This window comes from Balaenoptera musculus, chromosome 16 (genome assembly GCF_009873245.2).
Source record: "Balaenoptera musculus isolate JJ_BM4_2016_0621 chromosome 16, mBalMus1.pri.v3, whole genome shotgun sequence".
NCBI classification, from domain to species: Eukaryota; Metazoa; Chordata; class Mammalia; order Artiodactyla; family Balaenopteridae; genus Balaenoptera; species Balaenoptera musculus.
Genome location: NC_045800.1, coordinates 15,309,192 through 15,330,795, shown reverse-complemented (window position 1 = coordinate 15,330,795; position 21,604 = coordinate 15,309,192). Strand labels below are relative to the sequence as shown.

At 35.5% G+C, this 21,604-nt stretch overlaps 1 protein-coding gene across 1 annotated transcript in view; it reads left to right on the top strand.

Moving 5' to 3' along the window:
* The window catches only part of ATRNL1 (attractin like 1), a 688,151-nt gene that overhangs the window by 154,976 nt on the left and 511,571 nt on the right, over window positions 1-21,604 (top strand). The window contains exons 17-18 of the mRNA XM_036829651.1: window positions 950-1,138; window positions 11,990-12,208. Coding sequence (XP_036685546.1) covers window positions 950-1,138; window positions 11,990-12,208 — 408 coding nt within the window. The remainder of the gene's footprint in view (window positions 1-949; window positions 1,139-11,989; window positions 12,209-21,604) is intronic.

Here is a 21,604-nt window from a genome sequence, read left to right as displayed (position 1 = left end):
ACTTCCTGTCTCTATGAGTTTGACTGCTCTAAGCATCTCATGTAAGTGGAATCATAAGGTGTTTGTCCATTTTGTGACTGGCTTATTTCTCTTAGCATAATGTCTTCAAAGTTCACCCATGTTGTAACATATGTCAGAATTTCATTCCTGTTTAAACATGAATAATTATCCATTGTATGTATATACCACATTTTGTTTATCCATTCATATCTTGGTGGACACTTGTTGCTTCCACCTACTGACTATTGTGAATAATGATGCTATGAACATAGGTTTACAAATATCTGTTCCAGTTCCTGCTTTCATGTCTTTTGGGTTTGTAGCCAGAAGTGGAATTACTGTATCATATGGTAATTCCGTGTTTAATTTTTTGAGGAATTGCCATACTGTTTGCTATGGAAGCTTCACCATTTTAACATTCCCACAAGTAGCGTACAGGCTTCCAATTTCTCCACATCCTTGCCAGCATTTAAAAAAATAATCATCCTAATGGGTGTGATAAATATTATATTTTATGTAAAAATTTTATAGTAAATTGTTTTATTTTTATTGTTTGTTGCTTTGATAAGGCATGGAATGTTTATAGAATTATGGCTAGATAGAAAAGTAAATAATGTTAGTGAACATAATATTTAGCCAAAAGATAGAAAAACCTAGGTCATGTATTACATTTCTATTTAAAAAATTTTAAATTATACAATTTTATGTACTTTGTAAATGATTAAAAATTTCCAAGGTATTATAAATTTCAAATTAGATAATAAATTTAAGAAGTATTGACATGTCATCTTCATTCTCATTTACGTTATCATACAATTTTTACTCTAATTTTTATCCCACACTTGGCTTAATTGAAACATTCCGTAAACAACAAAATGAACGAAACTCATATACTTGTGTTAGAAAGCAGTTAACAAATAAAATAATTATATTTGCTGATTTATTCCAGTTAGTCCAAATCAAAATGCAAGACCTTGCAAAAAGCCATGCTCTTTAAGGACATCGTGTTCCAACTGTACCAGCAACGGCATGGAGTGTATGTGGTGCAGCAGCACGAAGCGATGCGTTGACTCAAATGCTTACATAATCTCTTTTCCATATGGACAGTGTCTGGAGTGGCAGACTGCCACCTGCTCTCGTAAGTATTTCTCTAGAGTCCCTTTTTGTTTAACTGCAACATAAATCACTTTTCTGTGATGGACAGAGAAATTGAACATTTGAGAAAGTTTAAAAAAATGAGAAAAAATATTGTCACTAGTTACAATAAAAAATGGCTAGTTACAAGTAAAAGCTAGTTTTAAAACCTCTTAATGCTGTAAGCCCCTGATTTACATCATACCATCATTTTGAATTCCCCTAAGTATATTACCCTACTATGAGCATTTTGCCACATTTGTGTTCCCCTGAATTCTGAGCGTGGGTTGAAGACAGAGTAACACTTCATGAAAGTGCTCACTTCAGAAGGATCTCATTGCTTTGTTGTGCTTCTTTAGTGTCCTTTAATCTAGCACAGTTCCTGTGTCGTCTTTTTTATAACTGTGATTTTTTTTTTTTTTAAAGAATCTACACCAGTTGTTTTGTAGGTTTCCCAACTTGGATTTGTCTAATTGTTTCCTCATGATTAGATTCAAGTTAAGTAATTTTTGGCAAGGATATATCAGTGGTGGTATATTTGCTACAAATGCAAGATGTATAATCTTGGCGTCACATGGGGAGTTGTGTCACCAGGCCAATACTGAACTTACTGTGGGTTGTGCTTCGGGGGAGGACCCTGCCCCTTGCTGGTCTCATGTTTTATAAGGACTATAGAATGAGGAAGCACCTGACAGTCTGTGTTACCGGGTCCTGTGTAGTAATGAGGCAGCATGGTCATCCAGTTTTAAGCCCTTCTTGCTCAGATGAGTGCCCTCATTTAGAGGCAGCTGCTTAAGCCAATACAGATGGAGACTCACTGTCTCTTCCAGACCTTACATTACTCCCAGGGAGGATGTTTCCTTCCCCTAGGGACCCAACCAAATCCATATTTGTTCCATATTGGGCACCAATGTTGCTTGAAGAGCTGGGACAAAGTGGTAATTGCCACAGTGTAGGCTAGAACTTGCAGGCTGTAGCTGTTGTGTGCATTTATTCTTCCAGGCTCTTGGCGTCAAGTGGAGAGGTGTTCCTGGGATGGGTATGGCTCGACCTGTTATGGGTTGAGCTCCCTGTTGCTATCCCATTTTAAGAATTTTGATAAGGAATGGGGACGTACGTGATCAAGTGTGTGACAGGGGGGTGTTGCAGGCATAAAATGGTCTTGCTAGCACAGAAAACGTCTTATAACTAGGAGCCAGCTGCCGAGGAAGGTTGAAATACCAGTCCTGGAGACTTGTGGGGAGTTGAGACATTGCTCAGCTTCTCCTGCCTTGATTGTTGTGTTTGTTTCACAAAAGATTATATATGTATGACCCATTTAGATAAAGTTGAAAATACGCAAAACTGTGCTATATTGTTTAGGAATGAATTTTTTAGGTAGAACTGTAGGGTAAGGTAAAAAGTTATTCTTATAAATGTCAAATAGAGGATGCTGCTGGAAAAGATTAGGGGTGCTGATTAGGAAAAGGGTACAAAGGAGGCAATGTTCTGCTTCTAGGCTGCATGCAGGTACCGAGTATTCATTTAAAATAATTTATTCGTATCACATTTTTCTTTATGTACTTCTATGTATGTGTGTTATATTTCACAATGCAAAAAGGCTAAAATGTAGGGAAAAAGGAACTTGGAAAGTCTCCAAGCTCTTAAACTTTTAAGAACTTTCTAAAAATTATTTAGAGTTAAGTCTAAGTTGTCTTCTCCATTCACAAATCTTTCCTATATTCCATTCTTTTCATTTGTTCATCTTCTGGAAAATAGTCTTCAGTAATTCTTTCGAAATAAATTTGTGGCTAGTAAACTTTTTGAGTCTTTGCATGTCTAAAAGTGCATTTTTCATGTTCACTTGAACAATAAAATGCCTGGGTGTGGAGTTCTAAATAAATTGTTTCTTTAGAAGGTCTAGCATTCAGTGTTGTGGATAAGAATTTTCATGCCAATCTAATTTTCATTTTTTGTGGGACATCTTTTTTTTCCCTTTCTTTGAGAGCTTTTAAGACTATTCTCTTTATCCTTGGCATTCAAAATTTTGCAGTTTATTTGAATTCAGTTTTACAGTAGTTGATGTGGTTTTCAAAAATGGATTCTCATTTGCTCTTAATCTGGAGAGTAGTTTTCTTTCATCTGCTAAAAATGTTCCTTAATGTCAAATTATTTGTTTTCTTCTATTTACTCTTATTGGAAATCTTAAAATAGTCATTGGAATTTTTGGATATATATCAATATCTCTTGTTTTTGCCTTTTTTTATTGGAGTATAGTTGATTTACAATATTGTGTTAGTTTCAGGTATATAGCAAAGTGATTCAGTTATATATATATACATATATATATTATTTTTTCATATTATTTTCCATTATACGTTATTATAAGATATTGAATATAGTTCCCTGTGCTGTATAGTAAATCCTTGTTGCTTATCTATTTTATGTATAGTAGTTTGTATCTGTTAATCCCATACTCCTAATTTATTCCCCCCCGCCCCCTCCTTTCCTCTTTGGTAACCGTAAGTTTGTTTTCTATGTCTGTGATTCTGTTTTGTATATAGATTCATTTTTTTTAGATTCTACATATAAGTGATATCATATAATATTTGTCTTTCTCTGTCTGACTTAATATGATAATCTCTAGGTCCATCCATGTTGCTGCATATGGCAATATTTCATTCTTTTTTTATGACACCACATCTTCTTAAGCCAGTCATCCAGTCGTCTCTTTATGGGCACTTGGGTTTTTTCCATGTCTTAGCTATTGTAAATAGTGTTGCTATGAACATTGGGATGCATGTATCTTTTCAAATTAGTATTTTTGTCTTTTCTGGATATATGCCCAGGAGTGGGATTGCTGGATCATATGGTAGCTCTGTTTTTAGTTTTTAAGGAACCTCCATACTGTTTTCCATAGTGGCTGCACCAATTTACATTCCCATCAACAGTGTAGGAGGGTTTCCTTTTCTCCACTCCCTCTCCAGCATTTATTATTTGTAGACTTTTTGATGATAACCTTTCTGACCGGTGTGAGGTAATACCTCATTGTGGCTTTGATTTGCATTTCTCTGATGATTAGTGATGTTGAGCATCTTTTCATGTGCCTTTTGGCCAACTCTGTGTCTTCTTTGGAGAGATGACTATTTAGGTCTTATGCCCATTTTTTGATTGGGTTGTTTGTTTTTTTGTTATTGAGTTGTATGAGTTGTCTGTATATTTTAGATATTAACCCCTTGTTGGTCACATTGTTTGCACATATTTTCTCCCATTCCATAGGTTGTCTTTTCATTTTGTTGATGATTCCTTTGCTGGGCAAAAGCTTTTAAGTTTGACTAGGTCCCATTTGTTTATTTTTGCTTTTAATTCTTTTGCGTTGGGGGACTGACCTAAGAAAACATTGATATGATTTATGTCAGAGAATGTTTTGCCTATGTTCTCTTCTAGAAGTTTTATGGTGTCATGTTTATCTTTAGGCTTTTAAACCATTTTGAGTTTATTTTTATATATGGTGTGAGGGATTTTTCTGATTTCGTGGATTTACATGTAGCTGTTCAGCTTTCCCAGCACCACTTGTTGAAGGGACTACCTTTTCTCCATTGTGTATTCTTGACTCCTTTGTCGTAGATTAATTGGCTGTAGGTGTGTGAGTTTATTTCTGGGCTCTCTATTCTGTTCCATTGATCCATATGTCTGTTTTTGTGCCAGTACCACGCTGTTTTGATTACTGTAGCTTTGTAATATCGTCTGAAGTCTGAGAAGGTCGTGCTTCCAGCTTTGTTCTTTTTCCTCAGGATTGCTTTGGCAATTCTGGATCTTTTGTGGTTTGATATAAATTTTAAGGTTATTTGTTCTAGTTCTGTTAAAAATGCCATGCATATTTTGATAAGGATTGCATTAAATCTATAGATTGGTTTGGGTGGTATGGCCATTTTAACAATATTAATTTTTACAATCTAAGAGCATGGGATATCTTTTCATTTCTTTGAATCATCTTCAGTTTCCTTTATCAGTGTTCTATAGTTTCCAGTGTATAGGTCTTTCACCTCCTTGGTTAAGTTTATTCCTAGGTATTTTAGTTTTTTGATGCGATTTTAAACAAGATTGTTTTTTCACTTTCACTTTCTGATATTTCATTGTTAGTGTAAAGAAATGCAACAGATTTCTATATGTTAATCTTGTATCCTGCTTCCTTGCTGAATTCATTTATTAATTCTAATAGTCTTTGTATGAAGTCTTTAGGGTTCTCTATATATATAGCGTACACTGTCATCTGCAAATAATGGCAGTTTTATGTCTTTCTTTCCAATTCTTGTCTGATTGCTGTGGCTAGGGCTTCCAATACTATGTTGAGTAGAAGTGGTGAAAGTGAGCATACTTGTCTTGTTCCTGAATTTAGTGAGAAGGCTTTCAGCTTTTCAACATTGAATATTATTTTGGCTTTTGGTTTGTTGTAAATGGCTTTTATTATGTTGGGATATGTTCTCTCTATACCCAGTTTAGTGAGGGTCTTTATCATGAATGGATGTTGAATTTTATCAAATGCTTTTTCTGCGTGTATTGAAATGATCATGTGGTTTTTGTCTTTTCTTTTGTTGTTCGGGTGTATCACATTGATTGACTTGTGTATGTTGAACCATCCTTGCAACCCTGGAATGAATCCAACTTGATCATGGTGTATGATTCATTTTATGTATTGTTGGATTCAGTTTGCTATTTTTTTGAGGATTTTCACCTCTATAGTCATCAAAGATATTGGCCTGTAATTTTCTTTTTTTGTAAGTCTTTGTCTGGTTTTGGTATCAGAGTGATGGTGGTTTCATAGAATGACTTTGGGAGTGTCCCTTCCCTTCAGTCTTTTGGAATGGTTTGAGGAGGATGGGTATAAATTCTTCTTTTAATGTTTGGTAGACTTCCCCAGTGAAGCTGTCTGGTCCTGGACTTTAGTTTGCAGGGAGTTTTTGTTTTGTTTTGTTTTCTTTTCTTTTTACAGATTCTATTTTACTTCTAGTGATCAGTCTATTCAAATTATCTGTTTCTTCTTGCCTCAAATTTGGTAGGCTGTATATTTCTAGAAGCTTTTCCATTTCATGTAGGTTGTCCAGTTTGTTGGCATATACCTCTTCATATTTTTATGCCTTTTTCTTTTATTCTCTTATGACTTTTTGTATTTCTGCAGTGTCAGTTGTTACTTCTCCTCTTTCACTTCTTATTTTGTTTATTTGGGTCCTCTCTCTTTTCTTCCTGGTGAGCCTGGCTAGAGGTTTTCAATTTTATCTTTGTGAAAAACCAGCTGTTGGTTTTATTGATCTTTTCTATTGTTTTTTGATTTCTATTTTATTTATTTCCTCTCTGATCTTTATTTCCTTCCTTCTGCTGACTATAGGTTTTGTTTATTCTTCTTCTTCTAATTCTTTTAGGTGGTAGGTTAGGTTGTTTATTTGAGATTTTTCTTGTGTCTTGAGGAAGGTCTGCATTGCTATGAACTTCCCGCTTAGGACTGCTTTTGCTGCCTCTCATGGATTTTGTAAGGTTGTGTTTTTATTGTCATTTGTCTTGAGGTATTTTCTGATTTCCTCTTTGATTTCATCATTGACCCATTGGTTTTTTTAATAGCATGCTTTTTAGTCTTCGTGTGATCCTTTTTCCCCCATTTTCCTTTCTGTGGTTGATTTCTAGTTTCACACCATTGTGGTCAGAAAAGATGCTTGAAATAATTTCTATCCTGTTAAATTTGTTGAGGCTTCTTTTGTATACTAGTATGTGGTCTATGCTAGAGAATGTTCTATGTGTGCTTGAAAAGAATGTGTATTTTGGTCTTTTTGGATGTAGTGTCCTGTAGATATCAATTAAGGCCAACTGTTTTATTGTGTCATTTAGGGTCTCTGTTGCCTTATTGATTTTCTGTCTGGAAGATCTGTCCATTGATGTCAGTGGGGTGTTAAAAATCTCCTACTATCATTATTTTTCTCTTAATTTCTGACTTTATGTCTCTTAGTATTTGTTTTATGTACTTAGGTGCTTGTATATTGGGTGCATATATATATTAATGAGTATGATGTCCTCTTCTTGGATTGATCCCTTTGTCATTATATAGTGTCCTTCTTTGTCTGTCTTTATGGACTTTCTTTTAAAGTATTTCTTGTCTGATATGAGCATTGCTGCCCCCACTTTCCTGTTGTTTCCATTTGCATGAAATATTTTTTTCCATCCCCTCACTTTCAATCAATATGTGTCTATATGCCATAAAGTGAGTCTCTTGTAGGCAGCATATTGTAGGTTCTTGTTTTTTAATCCAATCTGCCATTCTGTGTCTGTTGATTGGAGTATTTATTCCATTGACATTTAAGCTAATTATTGATAAATATGTATTTATTGCCATTTTAAACCTTATTTTCTAGTTGATTTCATAGTTCTTCTATGTTCATTTCTTCTTTTCATTTTTCCATTTATGATTTGATGGTTTCCTTTTGTATTATGTTGTTTCTTTTTCTTTTTTGTGAATCTACTGTATGTTTTTAATTTGTGATTATCCTGGTTTTAAAGTATGTTAACCCATAACTACATCTGTTTGCTTTTGACATAGTCATGTAAGTTCAAACACATTCTAAAAAATCTATAGTTTTGTACTCCCCTCCCCAACATTTTGTTATTTTGACGTTCTATCTTACATCTTCGTGTTTATCCTTTTGCTGTTAATTGTAGTTATAATCACTTCTAAAAATTTTTTTTGATTGTTTTTAAATGTATGTACTGGCTTATTTAAGTGATCAATCCTGTTATATTTTTGTCTTTCCTATTGTGATTTTCCCTTTCCTATAGATTCTTGCTTCTTTTCTATTTAGAGAAGACCTTTCAATATTTCTTTTACGTTATGTTTAGTATTGCTGTATTCTTCTTATTTTTGCTTGTCTGAGAAATTCTTTATCTCTTCTTTTATTCTAAATGATAAGCTTGCTGGGTAGAGTATCCTAGGTTGCTGGATTTTCCCTTGCAGGAAGTCCAGTGAGGTGGCAGCTGTCAGCACTGGTCTGTCTGCACAGATAGCTAGGAAGCCAGCAGGTGCATGCTCTTTCTGAGCAGAGTCCAGGCTCCTCCCAGCTTGCAGGGGGGCTTTTCAGGGCAAGGACCTGCCTGTGTGTACCCTCCCTCCTTCACAGATTCCTCCCACAGGCCTCGGATCTGTCCTGATGCCTTTTTTTTTTTTTTTTTCTGTCCTACCCAGTTACTTGGGGATCTTACAGCTTTGGTTGTATAAGAGATCTTCTGCCCGTTTCCAGTTAGTTTTCTGTGAAAACTGTTCCACCTGTAGATGTATTTTTGATGTGTTTGTGGAGGGGAGGTGAGCTCCACTTTGCCATCTTGATCCACCTACGAGCTTAATATCTCTTAAATTCACTTGTACTTTCCATCTCTTTGTTTGCTAAATGAGATTCAGATATTTTTCCTTTTTTATGGTTTTTAAAAATTTGGGGCTTTTTATCTTTTCAGAATGAATTTTTTGAGAACCCTCCACTGTAAAAATTGTAACTGCATTTTTTGAAGGGTAAATTAAAAATGATTAACTCTTTGAACACAGGTATGAATTGCATTTTTACCACTGCTGAACTAAATGATGATAACTGCTGCTGGTGGGATTGTCAGCTAGGCATGCAAGGGTCACTTCTTCAGTCCTGCTTTGGCATCTCTTGTTTTTGATCTTTTGCTTCTTTTGTTTTCTTGATTGTTATAGAGGCTTATTTTCTACTTCTGCAGTTTGTTCCTTGAGCAGTTAGTCTAGTCTGCTGGATTTTTCATTTCCATAGGTCTTTTCTTTCACTGTTATGTCTATTGTCACATTTGCCTTCCCTTTGGCTATATATATAGCTCATTTGAACTGATGATGTCTAATAGCAGTTATTTTTGTTCCATAGCTTTTAAAATTATATGCCCTGTGTATCCTTGTGGGGAAGAGGGGCATTTTACTTTGCCCCAAGGAGCCCTTGTGTTTTTTGGAGATAGTATTTACCTGGCAGTGACCCACTCCTTATGGAAAACAAACTCCTTCTCTATTACGTTTAATTCTTTTCCATGTTTTTAACCAACAAACATTGAAAGAAACTGCTGTAAATAGGCTTTTAGTAATGTAGTAGTAGGGTGTGCAGGAGGGGAAGTATTCTACAGTCCTATGATTACGTCTCATTCTTTTGGTGAGCCTGTGCCCCATACTCTTCTGTGAACTTCACTTCACTAGTGCTTCTCAGTCTTTTTTTCCACTCTTAGGTGGTACAGCATGGCTGGAGGGAGCTGGAGTTGTATACTTCTCTTCCCCCCACATGAAAGACTAGAGCAGGTTAGAGTTGGTTATTTCCCTTTAGCCAGGTCAGTTAGGCTCTGATAAAACCCCAGCTGTTTAGGCTCTGTTAAATTGTTTCTCCAGGCCTTGGTAAGAAAAACAGTGCTCTGGCATATCTCAAAGTTGTTCCTTTTCCCCTCCCATGCTGGAAGCACAAAGGGGTTTTTCTTCGATATTCACCGTGAGGACCTGTTAGAATTAATCTTTCAAAGAGCCAAAAATAAATAAAATTAAGTTGAATAAAAATAATTGCTCTAATTACTTATAGCTCATACATAGTCTTCAGACTACCCATAACTTACTCAAAATAGCACAGCCTACAAAAGCTTTCCTATGTTATTGTTTTCCGTAAGAAAAGAATAAATATTAGAGTCTTTCAGTTTTTTAGTCTCCATTACAAACTAAAGAATGAATATTCTGTTAATTTTTCAGCAATGCATGTTGCTCTCCACTCTTGAGCAATAGCTAAACCAACATTACCTTTTGTAATAGTTTCATACCTAAAATAAAACATAAGAGAATAGAACGTTGCTCTGAATATGACATTTTGTAACTCATTATTAAAGCCTAAAGTCTAATAGATAAAGACACCATTAATAGTTTGTCATTCAGTCAGTGTAAGAAAGGCAGGATTCTTTCATCTAAGATTTACCCAGTTGTTTGAAAAGCAATAACAGGTATGTTGTGTTTGAAAACAGTTTAGGTTTAATTGTACATTATGCTTCTTCAAGACATTTGATTGGTTATCTTTCCTTAAAAAGGTAATCCTAAACTAAATTTTATTTTCCTAGGAGATATCTATAGACTATAAATATAAAGCCTAGATTTATTTTGCGACCTAGTAAAGATTTACTTCAATTCATCACATGATAGTAAATAATTAGAATGTCAAGATAGCATACCTAATTTGATATTTTACATTGTTCCCCATTGATTTCATAGCAACCCAATATAGTTTTGAAGACAATTAGAATAATCTAGTCAATGATACTGTGGGCTAGCTACAATCGCAGATAAAAGAGAAATATTTCACAGCAAAAAGTCTAAGGAGGAGTATGGTAATATATAAAATGTTCAGTTATCTAAGGATATTTTAAATGAAGTGCCATTTAACACCATTTACTGCTTAAAAAATTTTTCAAAAAGAAGTATGTTCATGTCACTGAATTATTTATCTACAGGGTTAACATTAATGACTTGTGTTCAATGACTCAAAGAATATTCTTCCTTTTAAATTTATTATTAAGGAAATATAGGAGATGGTACTCATTCTTCACTTTCTTGCATCCAGTCTGTGAAATGCTCAGCACTGAAAAAATTCATAACAACAAATCATACTGTAATTGATGAATTCTTTAATCCAGTATTGTATTATCCCTGCATAGCCTACTATATTGAGTTCCTGATATTCACTGAGAAGCTTGCACTATTCTTATTTGCAGCTTTCTGAGGAACATTTCTGTTTCCAGTAATATTAAAACACTGAGTGGCAGTTAAGTTATTACCACGACAAAAATGAAATTGAGACTGTCAGAAATCTACCGTTTTTTTTTTCCTTTGAGGTTTTTCTAGCATGCCATTAGAAGGCATCATTCATGGTACTTGGTACCTATGCATTATCTTATATGGGTAAACAATTCCCAAGACAGTGTACCTTTGCTAGCAAAACATCAGTGAAACTAATTTTAAAAAGTCTCAGCCTGATATAAGGTACTATTATTGTGAATTAAAAATATGAAACATCACATAGCAGCTATTATGACTATTATGGCAGACTGTAATATGTTCATCCTTGGAAAAGACATCACAGTATTCCCAGGCTTAGTTGAGGCTCATAGTCTATACATCAGTTAAACAAAAAAAGGTGAGTGATTCTTGAGGTGATATTCTGAAGCCCTGAAAGTCAAGAGAGAGCCTGTCCTGCTGGTTGCCTGCTAAGGCAGAGTATCCAGTTTCCATATTCCCATTCAGTTTGGCTCTTCGAGTGAGATTGCTGTTAAACATCACATGGCAGGCAAATGCTAGTATTTTGGACCCTTGGGAAGAGCATTGTCCATGAGAGGCAGTCCAGCTGGGTTCAGCTATCCCAGGGAGTGGGTAAGCATGACTTACACTGGACATTCACAGGAAGATGAGGATTTTTTCCTTGAAGGCCCTCCCTAGGCACAACAAGAACAACTAACATTGCTCTATATCACAGACAATGTTGTCTGTAGGCCCCTGGATCAGTTCCCAAAAGGTCTTAATACTGGCAAAGTTCTCAGGAGTGTTTAAATGCTGACTTCGTTTTTCTCCATGTCATGGTACCACACCTTTATTCACCCTCAAGTCAGTCCATTCATCTCCTCTTTGTTCATAACGTATGTTTTATTTGCTTTTGAAGTAATTACTGTCTCTTATTATTACATAAAATGTTTACGTTAACGATAGATGACTTTTTACTGTCTTTTTTCAGATCATATTTATTTTTCCATTAGCTTGCAATTCTATTTGAATATAAAGTCATATAACATACTTGTTAATGATGTTCCTGCCATGCAGCTCAAAATTGTTCTGGATTGAGAACCTGTGGACAATGTTTGGAACAGCCTGGGTGTGGCTGGTGCAACGATCCTAGTAATACAGGAAGAGGACACTGCATTGAAGGGTCTTCCCGGGGACCAATGAAGCTTGTTGGAATGCATAATAATGAGATGGTTCTTGACACCAGTGTTTGTCCTAAAGAGAAGAACTATGAGTGGTCCTTTATCCAGTGTCCAGGTAATAAAAATGTGATGAAAGCAATTTTAACTTCTGCTCAAGGACACCAAGAATTACTTTCCTTCCTTATAATAAAGATTTAGAGAAAAAAAAAACAATGAAAATGAGACTCAAATTTAAAGGATTAAAAAAATTCTTTCCTATATCCATGTTTGTTGTATAGGTGGTATTATGTTTGGAATCATTAAACAGGCTGACCAGATGCATGGTATATAATTGTTAGATTTGGTTTCATGTGAACTGTTAAAAGGAAAAGAAATATTGGTTTCATACCAAATTTCTATACTGTAGTGTAGTCTTTTATTGTTTATAATATTATACTATCTTAGAATTCAAAGGCAACTCAGAGGATCCAGTCAAGCTAAGTACGGGAATATTTTGTATAATATCCATGATAGAGTCATTTGACCCTTGGTATTTGGTCCCATTCAATTTTGAAGGTCAGTAAAGTTTTTAGAGTTTTTAAAATAGGGAGTCTATTCTTATATGGAATAAAATCAACCTTCTTGAAAAATTAATTTATTCAGTATATTTTTATTGAGTGCCTACTATGTGCAAAGAGTGTTTTACGTGCTAGAGACATAACAATGAAAAAAGTAGACTAAGATCACTGCATTAATTGAGCCTGTATTCGAATTGAAATTAATAAAATTAATTACACACACATACATATGTATATGAAGTTAGGTGGTGATAAGTGCTATTAAATAAAGCAAGGAAGGGGAATAAAGCTTGCAATTTAAAAGAGTGGTAAGAGAAGCTCTCACTTAGAAGTAATGGTTAATAAACACCTCAAGTAGATGAGGGAGTGAATCATGCGGCTGTCTGGGGAAAGAGTGTTCCAGAAGACACAAAGACTTGGGTGAGATAGTTTATTTACGAGAGGAACCTAGGAAGCACAATTGAGGGAATAGAGAGTTTCAAAGATGGGAGAAAAACCAATAATATGTACATGATTAGGCTGGCTACTATACTGGGAAATTTGAACTCAGACCCACTAGGGACCTATGAAGAGCTATGCAGAATGCTCCTCAGTTAACCCTCAGGGATTGGGGGTGGGGGTGGGGAATTTATCCACTAACTCTCTTCCACTGATGGTTGAGTGATGCCTCTGGGGGTATTGTGCTTCTGAGCTGTGCCAGCATGTCTGATTAATAGCTTATCATGATACCAGTGAACATTCTGAGGCAAAAGAGTGGGGAGATACTGCAGAACTTACTTTAGGTGAGGCACTGACAGTGTATTGCACTGAAACCAGATGGACTAAGGGAATGTGGTACTTCTACGTAAACTTTGGAATATATGAAAACCAAGAAGAGGAGCAAACTATTGATTCATACAACGACATGGCTGAATCTTAAATACCTTTTACTTAGTGAAAGAAGCCAGACCAAAAGGCTACATATTGCACTATGGAGATGGAAAAGAGATCAGTTATTTGCCAGAAGTAGTAAAGGTAGGGATTGCCTTCAAGGGGACCTCATAATGGAATTTTTTGTGCTGTGGAACTGTTCTTTATGACACTGTGGTAGTTCATAATGACTCTATGCATTTGTCAAATCATACTGTATACCACAAAGAATGAACTTTCCTGACGGCAAATTAAAAAAAAAGTCAACCAGCATGTCAGGGGATCCCATAAGGGAATGCAAACTGTGACAAATAAATTTAACTGTATTACAAATGCCATAACCTCATCAAAATAATGAGCTGACCTAAGTAACCTTGGAAAACAGTGTTTTGGCTGGATACTATAAAACTAAAGAAAAAAACCTACATAAACATTATATTCTGATTGGTAAATTTGTTTCTCACATAGTACAGATTAACAATTCTAACAATACTTTATATGTTTAGTAGGTTTGGACAAATATATAAATTAATTGTGTTTAATGTGAGTCAGGTTTCCCACTGTCACAGAAAGACGTAGACATAGAGAATGGACTTGAGGACACGGGGTGGGAGGGGGAAGTTGAGGCAAAGTGAGAGTAGCGTCGACATATATACACTACCGAATGTAAAATAGTTAGCTAGTGGGAAGCGGCCGCATAGCACAGGGAGATCAGCTCCGTGCTTTGTGATGACGCATAAGGAGGATGAGAGGGAGGCTCAAGAGGGAGGGGATATGGGGATATATGTATGCATATGGCTGATTCACTTTGTTGTACAACAGAAGCTAACACAGTATTGTGAAGCAATTATACTCCAATGAAGATCTATTAAAAAAACATGCAAAGAGTGAAGACTATAAAGAACCCTGTGGGGAATTCCCTGGCTGTCCAGTGGTTAGGACTCCGAGCTTCCACTGCAGGGGCCACGGATTTGATCCCTGGTTGGGGAACTAAGATGCCACATGCCATGCGGCATGGCCAAAAGAAAAAAAAAAAGAAAAGAAAAGAAAGAAAAAAGAATCCTGTGGTATTGGTTTAGAGTATAAGCATGAATTCAAGTTTATTTTAATATTTAATATATATACGCAGAGGTATATATACGTATATTTTCTAGCTCAGTTCTCCAAGAGGGCCTGGAAAGCATGATGCCCCAGTAGCAATGAGCACATTCAGTGCCCACAATCCTGGTTTCTAAATACCATTTTCCAATGAAAGGAACCAGGGCTCTCTGGAGTAATGGCTGGTTCTAGGGCTGGGGCAGGGAGAACACAAGGTGAACCTGAAGTATTGTTTAATGCCAGAAAGTAAGAAAGTGCTCAAAACAAAATAAAGGAGGATGGGAGCAAAGGGACACAGCCAACCAGAAAGAGTTCTTAATGGGTCAAATCTGGGCAAAAAATAGTGATTGTATTGGATTGTAACCCAAAGAACATAATACATATCCATGATTCTATAGCGATTTAAGTGATTGAATAGATAATAAATGGGTGAGAATGGATAAATATTCCTTACAGAAAATTCCAAATAATAAATGCAGAATGAATGAGGGAAATAAAAAACTGCTGTTAGAACCCCACAGTAATAAGTGCCGTAAGAATAGTCTTCTTAAGAATGTTCAAATTAGTGGGTGAAACTTTAAGGAGAAAAAATATATTTGTGTAGCTTCCAAATATCTTCCTCAAAAATATTTATTAATTACTGTGGTGGTTTGAACATATGTCCACAAGTACCTTGACACTCATTTCCCTAGGAAGTGGAGCTTAATTTCTCTCCCCTTGAGTGTGAGTTGGACATGGTGACACTTCTAATGAATAGAGTGTGGATGTGGAAAAACTGTAACTTTACAGTGGAGGATGTAAGGCGACATCACCATAAACAAGTGATCAAGGTTAACAACACCAGTAATAAGTCATGTTAATATCACATACCCCCTGATATGATGTGGTGAGAAGGGCACCTCACTTCTGTGGTATTCTTCCCCCAAATCTATAACCCGGTTTAGTCATCAGAAAACATCAGACAAAACGACATTGAAGGACATTTTACAAAATACTTGACCAGCCCTCTAGAAAAGAATCTGCTTCCAAGCTCATTCACATGTTGGCACAATTCAGTGCCTTGCAATTGTAGGGCTGAGGTGACTGTTTTCTAGCTGGCTGTCAGCCAGTGACCACTTCGGCTCTGAAAGAATGCTCACGTTCTCTCCCTCATCCCCCTTCCGTCTCCAGAACTCGCATTGTCGAGTCTCGACAACTGAAATGGGATCACTCACACTTCGAATCTCCTTCAAGTAGAGACTAATGCCTTTTAAGGGATCATCTGACTGAGTCCATCCAGGATGATGTCCCTTTCTCAAAGCCAACTGTACCATGTAACAACCTAATCATCAGAATGACTATCCCATCATATGTTCAGGTCCCTGCCACACTCAGGAGGAGGCCATTAGTGTTTGATTAAATACCTGAGGTACTATAACCCAGCTTCATCAACGCATAAGACTAACCATCATACCATACAGTTTACCCATTTATAGTGTATAACTGAATGGTTTTTAGTATATTCAGAGTTGTACAACCATCACTACAGTCAGTTTAAAAAGACTTTTTAACCACCCCCCACCCTTGTCAGCTATGGATTTACCTATCCTGAACATTTTATATAAATTGAGTCATATAGTTGTAGTCTTCTTCTACTGGCTTCTTTCACACTGCATAGTGTTTTCAAGGTTTATCCATGTTGCGGCATATAGCAGTGCTTCATTTCTTTTTATTACCAAATAATATTCCATTGTATGACTATACTACATTTTGTTTATTCATTCATCATTTGATGAACATTTGAGTGTTTCTAATTTTTGGTTTTTAAAATAATGCATCTATGAATATTCATGTACAAGTTTATGTGTGGACATATTTTCATTACCTTGGGAATGGAATACCTAGGTCATATGGTAACTATGTTTAACCTTTTGAGGAACTGCCTGACTGTTTCAAAGCTGCTGTGTTATTTTACATTTCCACCAACAGTGCATGAGGGTTACAATTACTCTACATCCTTGCCAACATTGCTTATTTCATATCGTTTTTTTTTTTAAAATAGATCTTTATTGGAGTATAATTGCTTCACAATACTGTGTTAGTTTCTGTTGCACCACAAAGCGAATCAGCCATATGCATATATATATGTCCCCATATCCCCTCCCTCCCATCCTCCCTATTCCACTCCCCTAGGGTCATCACAAAGCACGGAGCTGATCTCCCTGTGCTATGCTGCTGCTTCCCACTAGCTAACTGTTTTACATTCGGTAGTGTATATATGTCGATGCTACTCTCACTTTGCCCCAGCTTCCCCCTCCCACCCCACGTCCTCAAGTCCATTCTCTGTGTCTACATCTTTATTCGTGCCCTGCAACTAGGTTCATCAGCGCCATTGTTTGTTTTTTTTAGATTCCATATATATACGTTAGCGTACTGTATTTATTTTTTTCTTTCTGATTTACTTCACTCTCTGTGACAGACTCTAGGTCCATCCACCTTACTACAAGTAACTCAATTTTGTTTCTTTTTATCGCTGACTAATATTCCATTCACATCGTTTTGATTGTAGTCATCCTTGTGGGTGTGAAGTAGTATCTCATTGTGGTTTTGATTTGCAGTCATTTGGTGGCTAATGATGTTGAACACCTTTTCTTGTGTTTATTAGCTATTAGTATTTCTTCTTTTGAGAAATGTCTATCGGATTCTTTGCACATTGTTTAATTGGGGTATTTGTCTTTTTATTATTGAACTGTGAGGGTTCTTTATATATTCTGAATATGTCCCTTACTAAAGATTGATTTGCAATTATTTTCACCCATTCTGTGGGTTGTCTTTCACTTTCTTGATAGTGCCCTTTGAAGCACAAAAGTTTTTTTTTTAAAAAGAAATTTATTTATTTATTTATTTATTTTTGGCTGTGTTGGGTCTTCATTGCTGTGCGAGGGCTTTCTCTAGTTGTGGCGAGTGGGAGCTACTCTTCATTGCGGTACGCGGGCTTCTCATTGCAGTGGCTTCTCTTGTTCAGGAGCATGGGCTCTAGGCGCGCAGGCTTCAGTAGTTGTGGCATGCGGGCTCAGTAGTTTTGGCTCGCAGACTCTAGGACGCAGGCTCACTAGTTGTGGCGCGTGGGCTTAGTTGCTCTGCGGCATGTGGTATCTTCCTGGACCAGGGATCGAACCCGTGTCTCCTGCATTGGCAGGTGGATTCTTAACCACTGTGCCATCAGGGAAGTCCCCACAAAAGTTTTAAATTTTCATGTTTTATCTGTTTTTTCTATTCTTTCTTGTGCTATTGGTTTCATGCCTGTGAAATCGTGTATAATAAAAGATCCCAAAGGTTTTCACCTATGTTTTCTCTTCAGACTTTAGTAGTTTTAGCTCTTACATTTAGGTCTTTGATCTGTTTTGAGTTAATTTTTGTGTGTGGTGTGAGATAGGGATCCAGCTTAATTCTTTTGTTCATGGCTATAAGCACCATTTGTTGAAAAGATGATTTTTTCCTTATTAAATTTATTTTAAATTTTGTATATATTTTTTCATCATAGAAATTGAATTTTAGTCATTTTTATATTTTCCATTTCTCTCCTTCTTATGTTGATATTTTACTCTGTATTCTCGAGTATATGGGGCATACTTTTAATAGCTGTTTTAAAAATCCTTCTCTACTCATCCCAATTGGTATGCCATTTCTTTCTCTGTTTCTATTGGCGCGTGTATATATATATATATGTGTGTATATATGTATGTATATATATATATATATATGTGTATATATATATTTTTTTTTAACTGATTATGGATCAAAATTTCCAGGTTGGCTATTTTTGGTGGTGTTATCCTGGACATTGTGATTTTTTTCTAGCTTATTCAATTTTGTTCTATTTCTTTAAGTGTGTTGGACTTTATTCTGGCATTCAGTTGTGTTACTTCAAAAACTGTTTTTAATATTTGTCATGGCCTGTACATAGCAGCCCTAAGTTCAGTGCTAATTTATTTCCACTACTAAGACAGTGCCTTTCTGTGTTCTCTATACAATGCTCTTTGTATTAAGAGGTCTCTCCACTTTGACTCTTGGGAGTATAAGCTATTCCCAGTCCTATGTGAGTTCCTGACATTGTTTTACTTACTTTTTTCTGATGGTTCTTTCTCCAGCTTCATAGAGTTTCACACTGTGTTCAATTCATTATTTAACCAAAGGTTCAAGGGGACCTGTCTATAGATTGTTGTGTGCAACTCTCTCTTCTCTAGTATTTTGCCCCACAAAGTCTAACCACCATGGCCTCCCTGAACTTTGCTCTTTGTTTCCTCAACTAAACGAGGGTTTGGGTTTTCCTTCCTGGGCTGCATCCTCAAATCTGCCTCCAGATAGCAAGCCAGGGCAGTCATATTTTGTCTTCTTTTTCTCAGGGATGCCATTCCTGAGCTGCCTGTTATACTTGAAAGTAGTTGTTTCATATATTTTGTTCAGTTTTCTTATGTTTACACTAGAGGTCAGTTCTCACAGCAGTTAAACCTTCATGAGCAGAAGTGGAAATCTTCTGTCTATGTGTTTTTATTTACAGTGAATCTCTTGTAAGCAGCATAAATGTCTTGTTTTTTATTGTTGTTGTTGATGTGTTTTTAAAATCTATTCTGATAATCTCTGTCTTTTATCAAATTGTTTAGTCAATTTAGATTTAATATAATATTGGTAATATTGAATTTAGTCCTACCATCATGGTATCGATTTTAAAATTTCCTTTATTTTTTTTCTCTGTTGTTTGTTCCTCCTTTTGCCTTTTTTTAGATTAATTGAGTGTTTTTAAAGTCCACTTTTATCACTTTTATTGGATTTTTAGCTATACCTCTTTTGTGTTTTTTTTAGTGACTGCTGTAGTGATTGTAATAGTCATCTTTATCTTATCACAGTCTACCTTGAATCAATATTATACTACTTCATGTATAAGGTAAGAATATTACAAAAGTGTAATAATTCCATTTGCTCTTTTCCTGTCCTTTGTGTGATTACTGCCATATATTTTACTTCTATATATGTTATTAACCACACATTACATTATTTGTTTTACTTTAAAAAGACAATTTTCTTATAAAGAAATCATAATAATAAAAAAATCTTTCTATTTACCCATGTATTGACCATTTTCTGTGATCTTCATTTTTCCCTATTGATCTGAATTTCCTTTTGCTATAACATTTCTTCAGCTTGATGAACATTATGTAACATTTTAAAGTAGTGTGTTTCTCACTTGGGCTATAAATTAGCTTTTATACATCTGAAAAAGTTTTTATTGTGTATGTGTGTGTCTTCATATTTGAAGGATATTTTTACTGATAATAGCATTCTAAGTTGACAGATATATTTTTTCAATAATTTGAAGATGTAATTTCCTTTTCTTCTGGCTTCTACTTTCTCTTAAGAATTCCTCTGTCAGTTTTATTGTTTCTCCTTTGAAAGTAATATGTCTTTTTCTTCCCTCTGACCTTTTAAAATATATTTTTTTCTTAGTTTTTGGATGTCAGCAATTTTAGTGTGATGTACCTAAGTATCATCTTTCTTTTTTTAATTGTGACATGTGTTTTTCATCATGTTTGTAAAGTTTTCTGCCATTATCTCTTCAAATATTGCATCTGTCCCACTGTGCCACTCTAGTCTGTATTTCTAAAAGTTTGATTCACTTATGTTAGGCTTTTTCACCATGTTCCTAAGTTTTCTTATTGTCTTGTCTGTATTTTATATCCTTGCACCTCCTCTGATCTATATTTTGTTTCACTAATTCTTTCTTTAAGTGTTTCCAGTTTTCTCTTAAACCTATTTTTTAATTAGTTATTGTTATTTAACATAGCATGCGAGGTTCACTGTATTAAAACAGTTTTACACATGATTCTGCATCATCTATTTTGCTGAATTCCGCTAGGCAGTTCTTCTGCCAGTCTCTCCTGAGTTTTCTCTTGTGGTTCCATTTATCTGGCAGCTTGACTGGTTTTGGATGATCTCAGAATTCTTTACTCACACGTCTGGTGGTTTGAGCTGATTGCTTGATCTAGGGGTCCTCAGGCTGCAAATGATTGTTCTCTGCTGTATTTGGCCTATCATCCTCTGGTGGTGTAGACTGGCATGCTATACGTAGTATGTTTAGAATAGAATTCCAAGAAGGAGAGAGCAGAGTATATATGCCTCTTGAGGCCTAAGCTTAAAATTTCCATACCATTACTTCTGAATTCCACTGTTCTGAAAAAGTCTTCATACCAATCCATGTTCAAAAGGTGGGGAAAAATTGTACTTTTTTGATGAGAGCAAGGATAAAGTAATATTATGAATTTTGTACATACAGAGATATGAAGAATTTGTGTAAATTATTTTTCAGCTCATCTAATTAGTTCTAACTACTTTGTTTGTTTATTGACTTATAACTCATATGACATAAAATCCTTCATTTTAAAGTGTACAATTCAGTGGTTTCTAGTATAGTCAGTAGGTATGCAACTATTACCATCATATAATTCCAGAACACTTTAATTACCCCAAGACAAAATTCCATACCCTTTAACAGTCACTACCTGTTCATCCTTCCCTCTAACACCTGAAAACCTCTAATCTACTTTCTTTCTCTGTGTATTTGTCTATTCTGGACATTTCATTTAAATGCAGTCATATAATGTGTCTTTTAGTGTCTGACTTCTTTCACTTAGCATACGTTTTTAGGGTTCATCCATATTGTGGCATATGTCAGTCCTTTACTTCTTTGTATGGCTGAATAATATTAAATTGCATACCACATATTCATACTCATCAGTTGATGGATCTTCAGCTTATTTCCACTCTTTTGCTGTTATGAATAGTGCTGCTATGAACATTTGTATGTAAGTTTTCGTGTAAACATGTTTTAATTTCTCTTTGGTATGTATCTAGGAGTTGATTTCTTAGTCGTATGATAAATGTATATTTAACCTTTTAAGGAATTGCCAGAC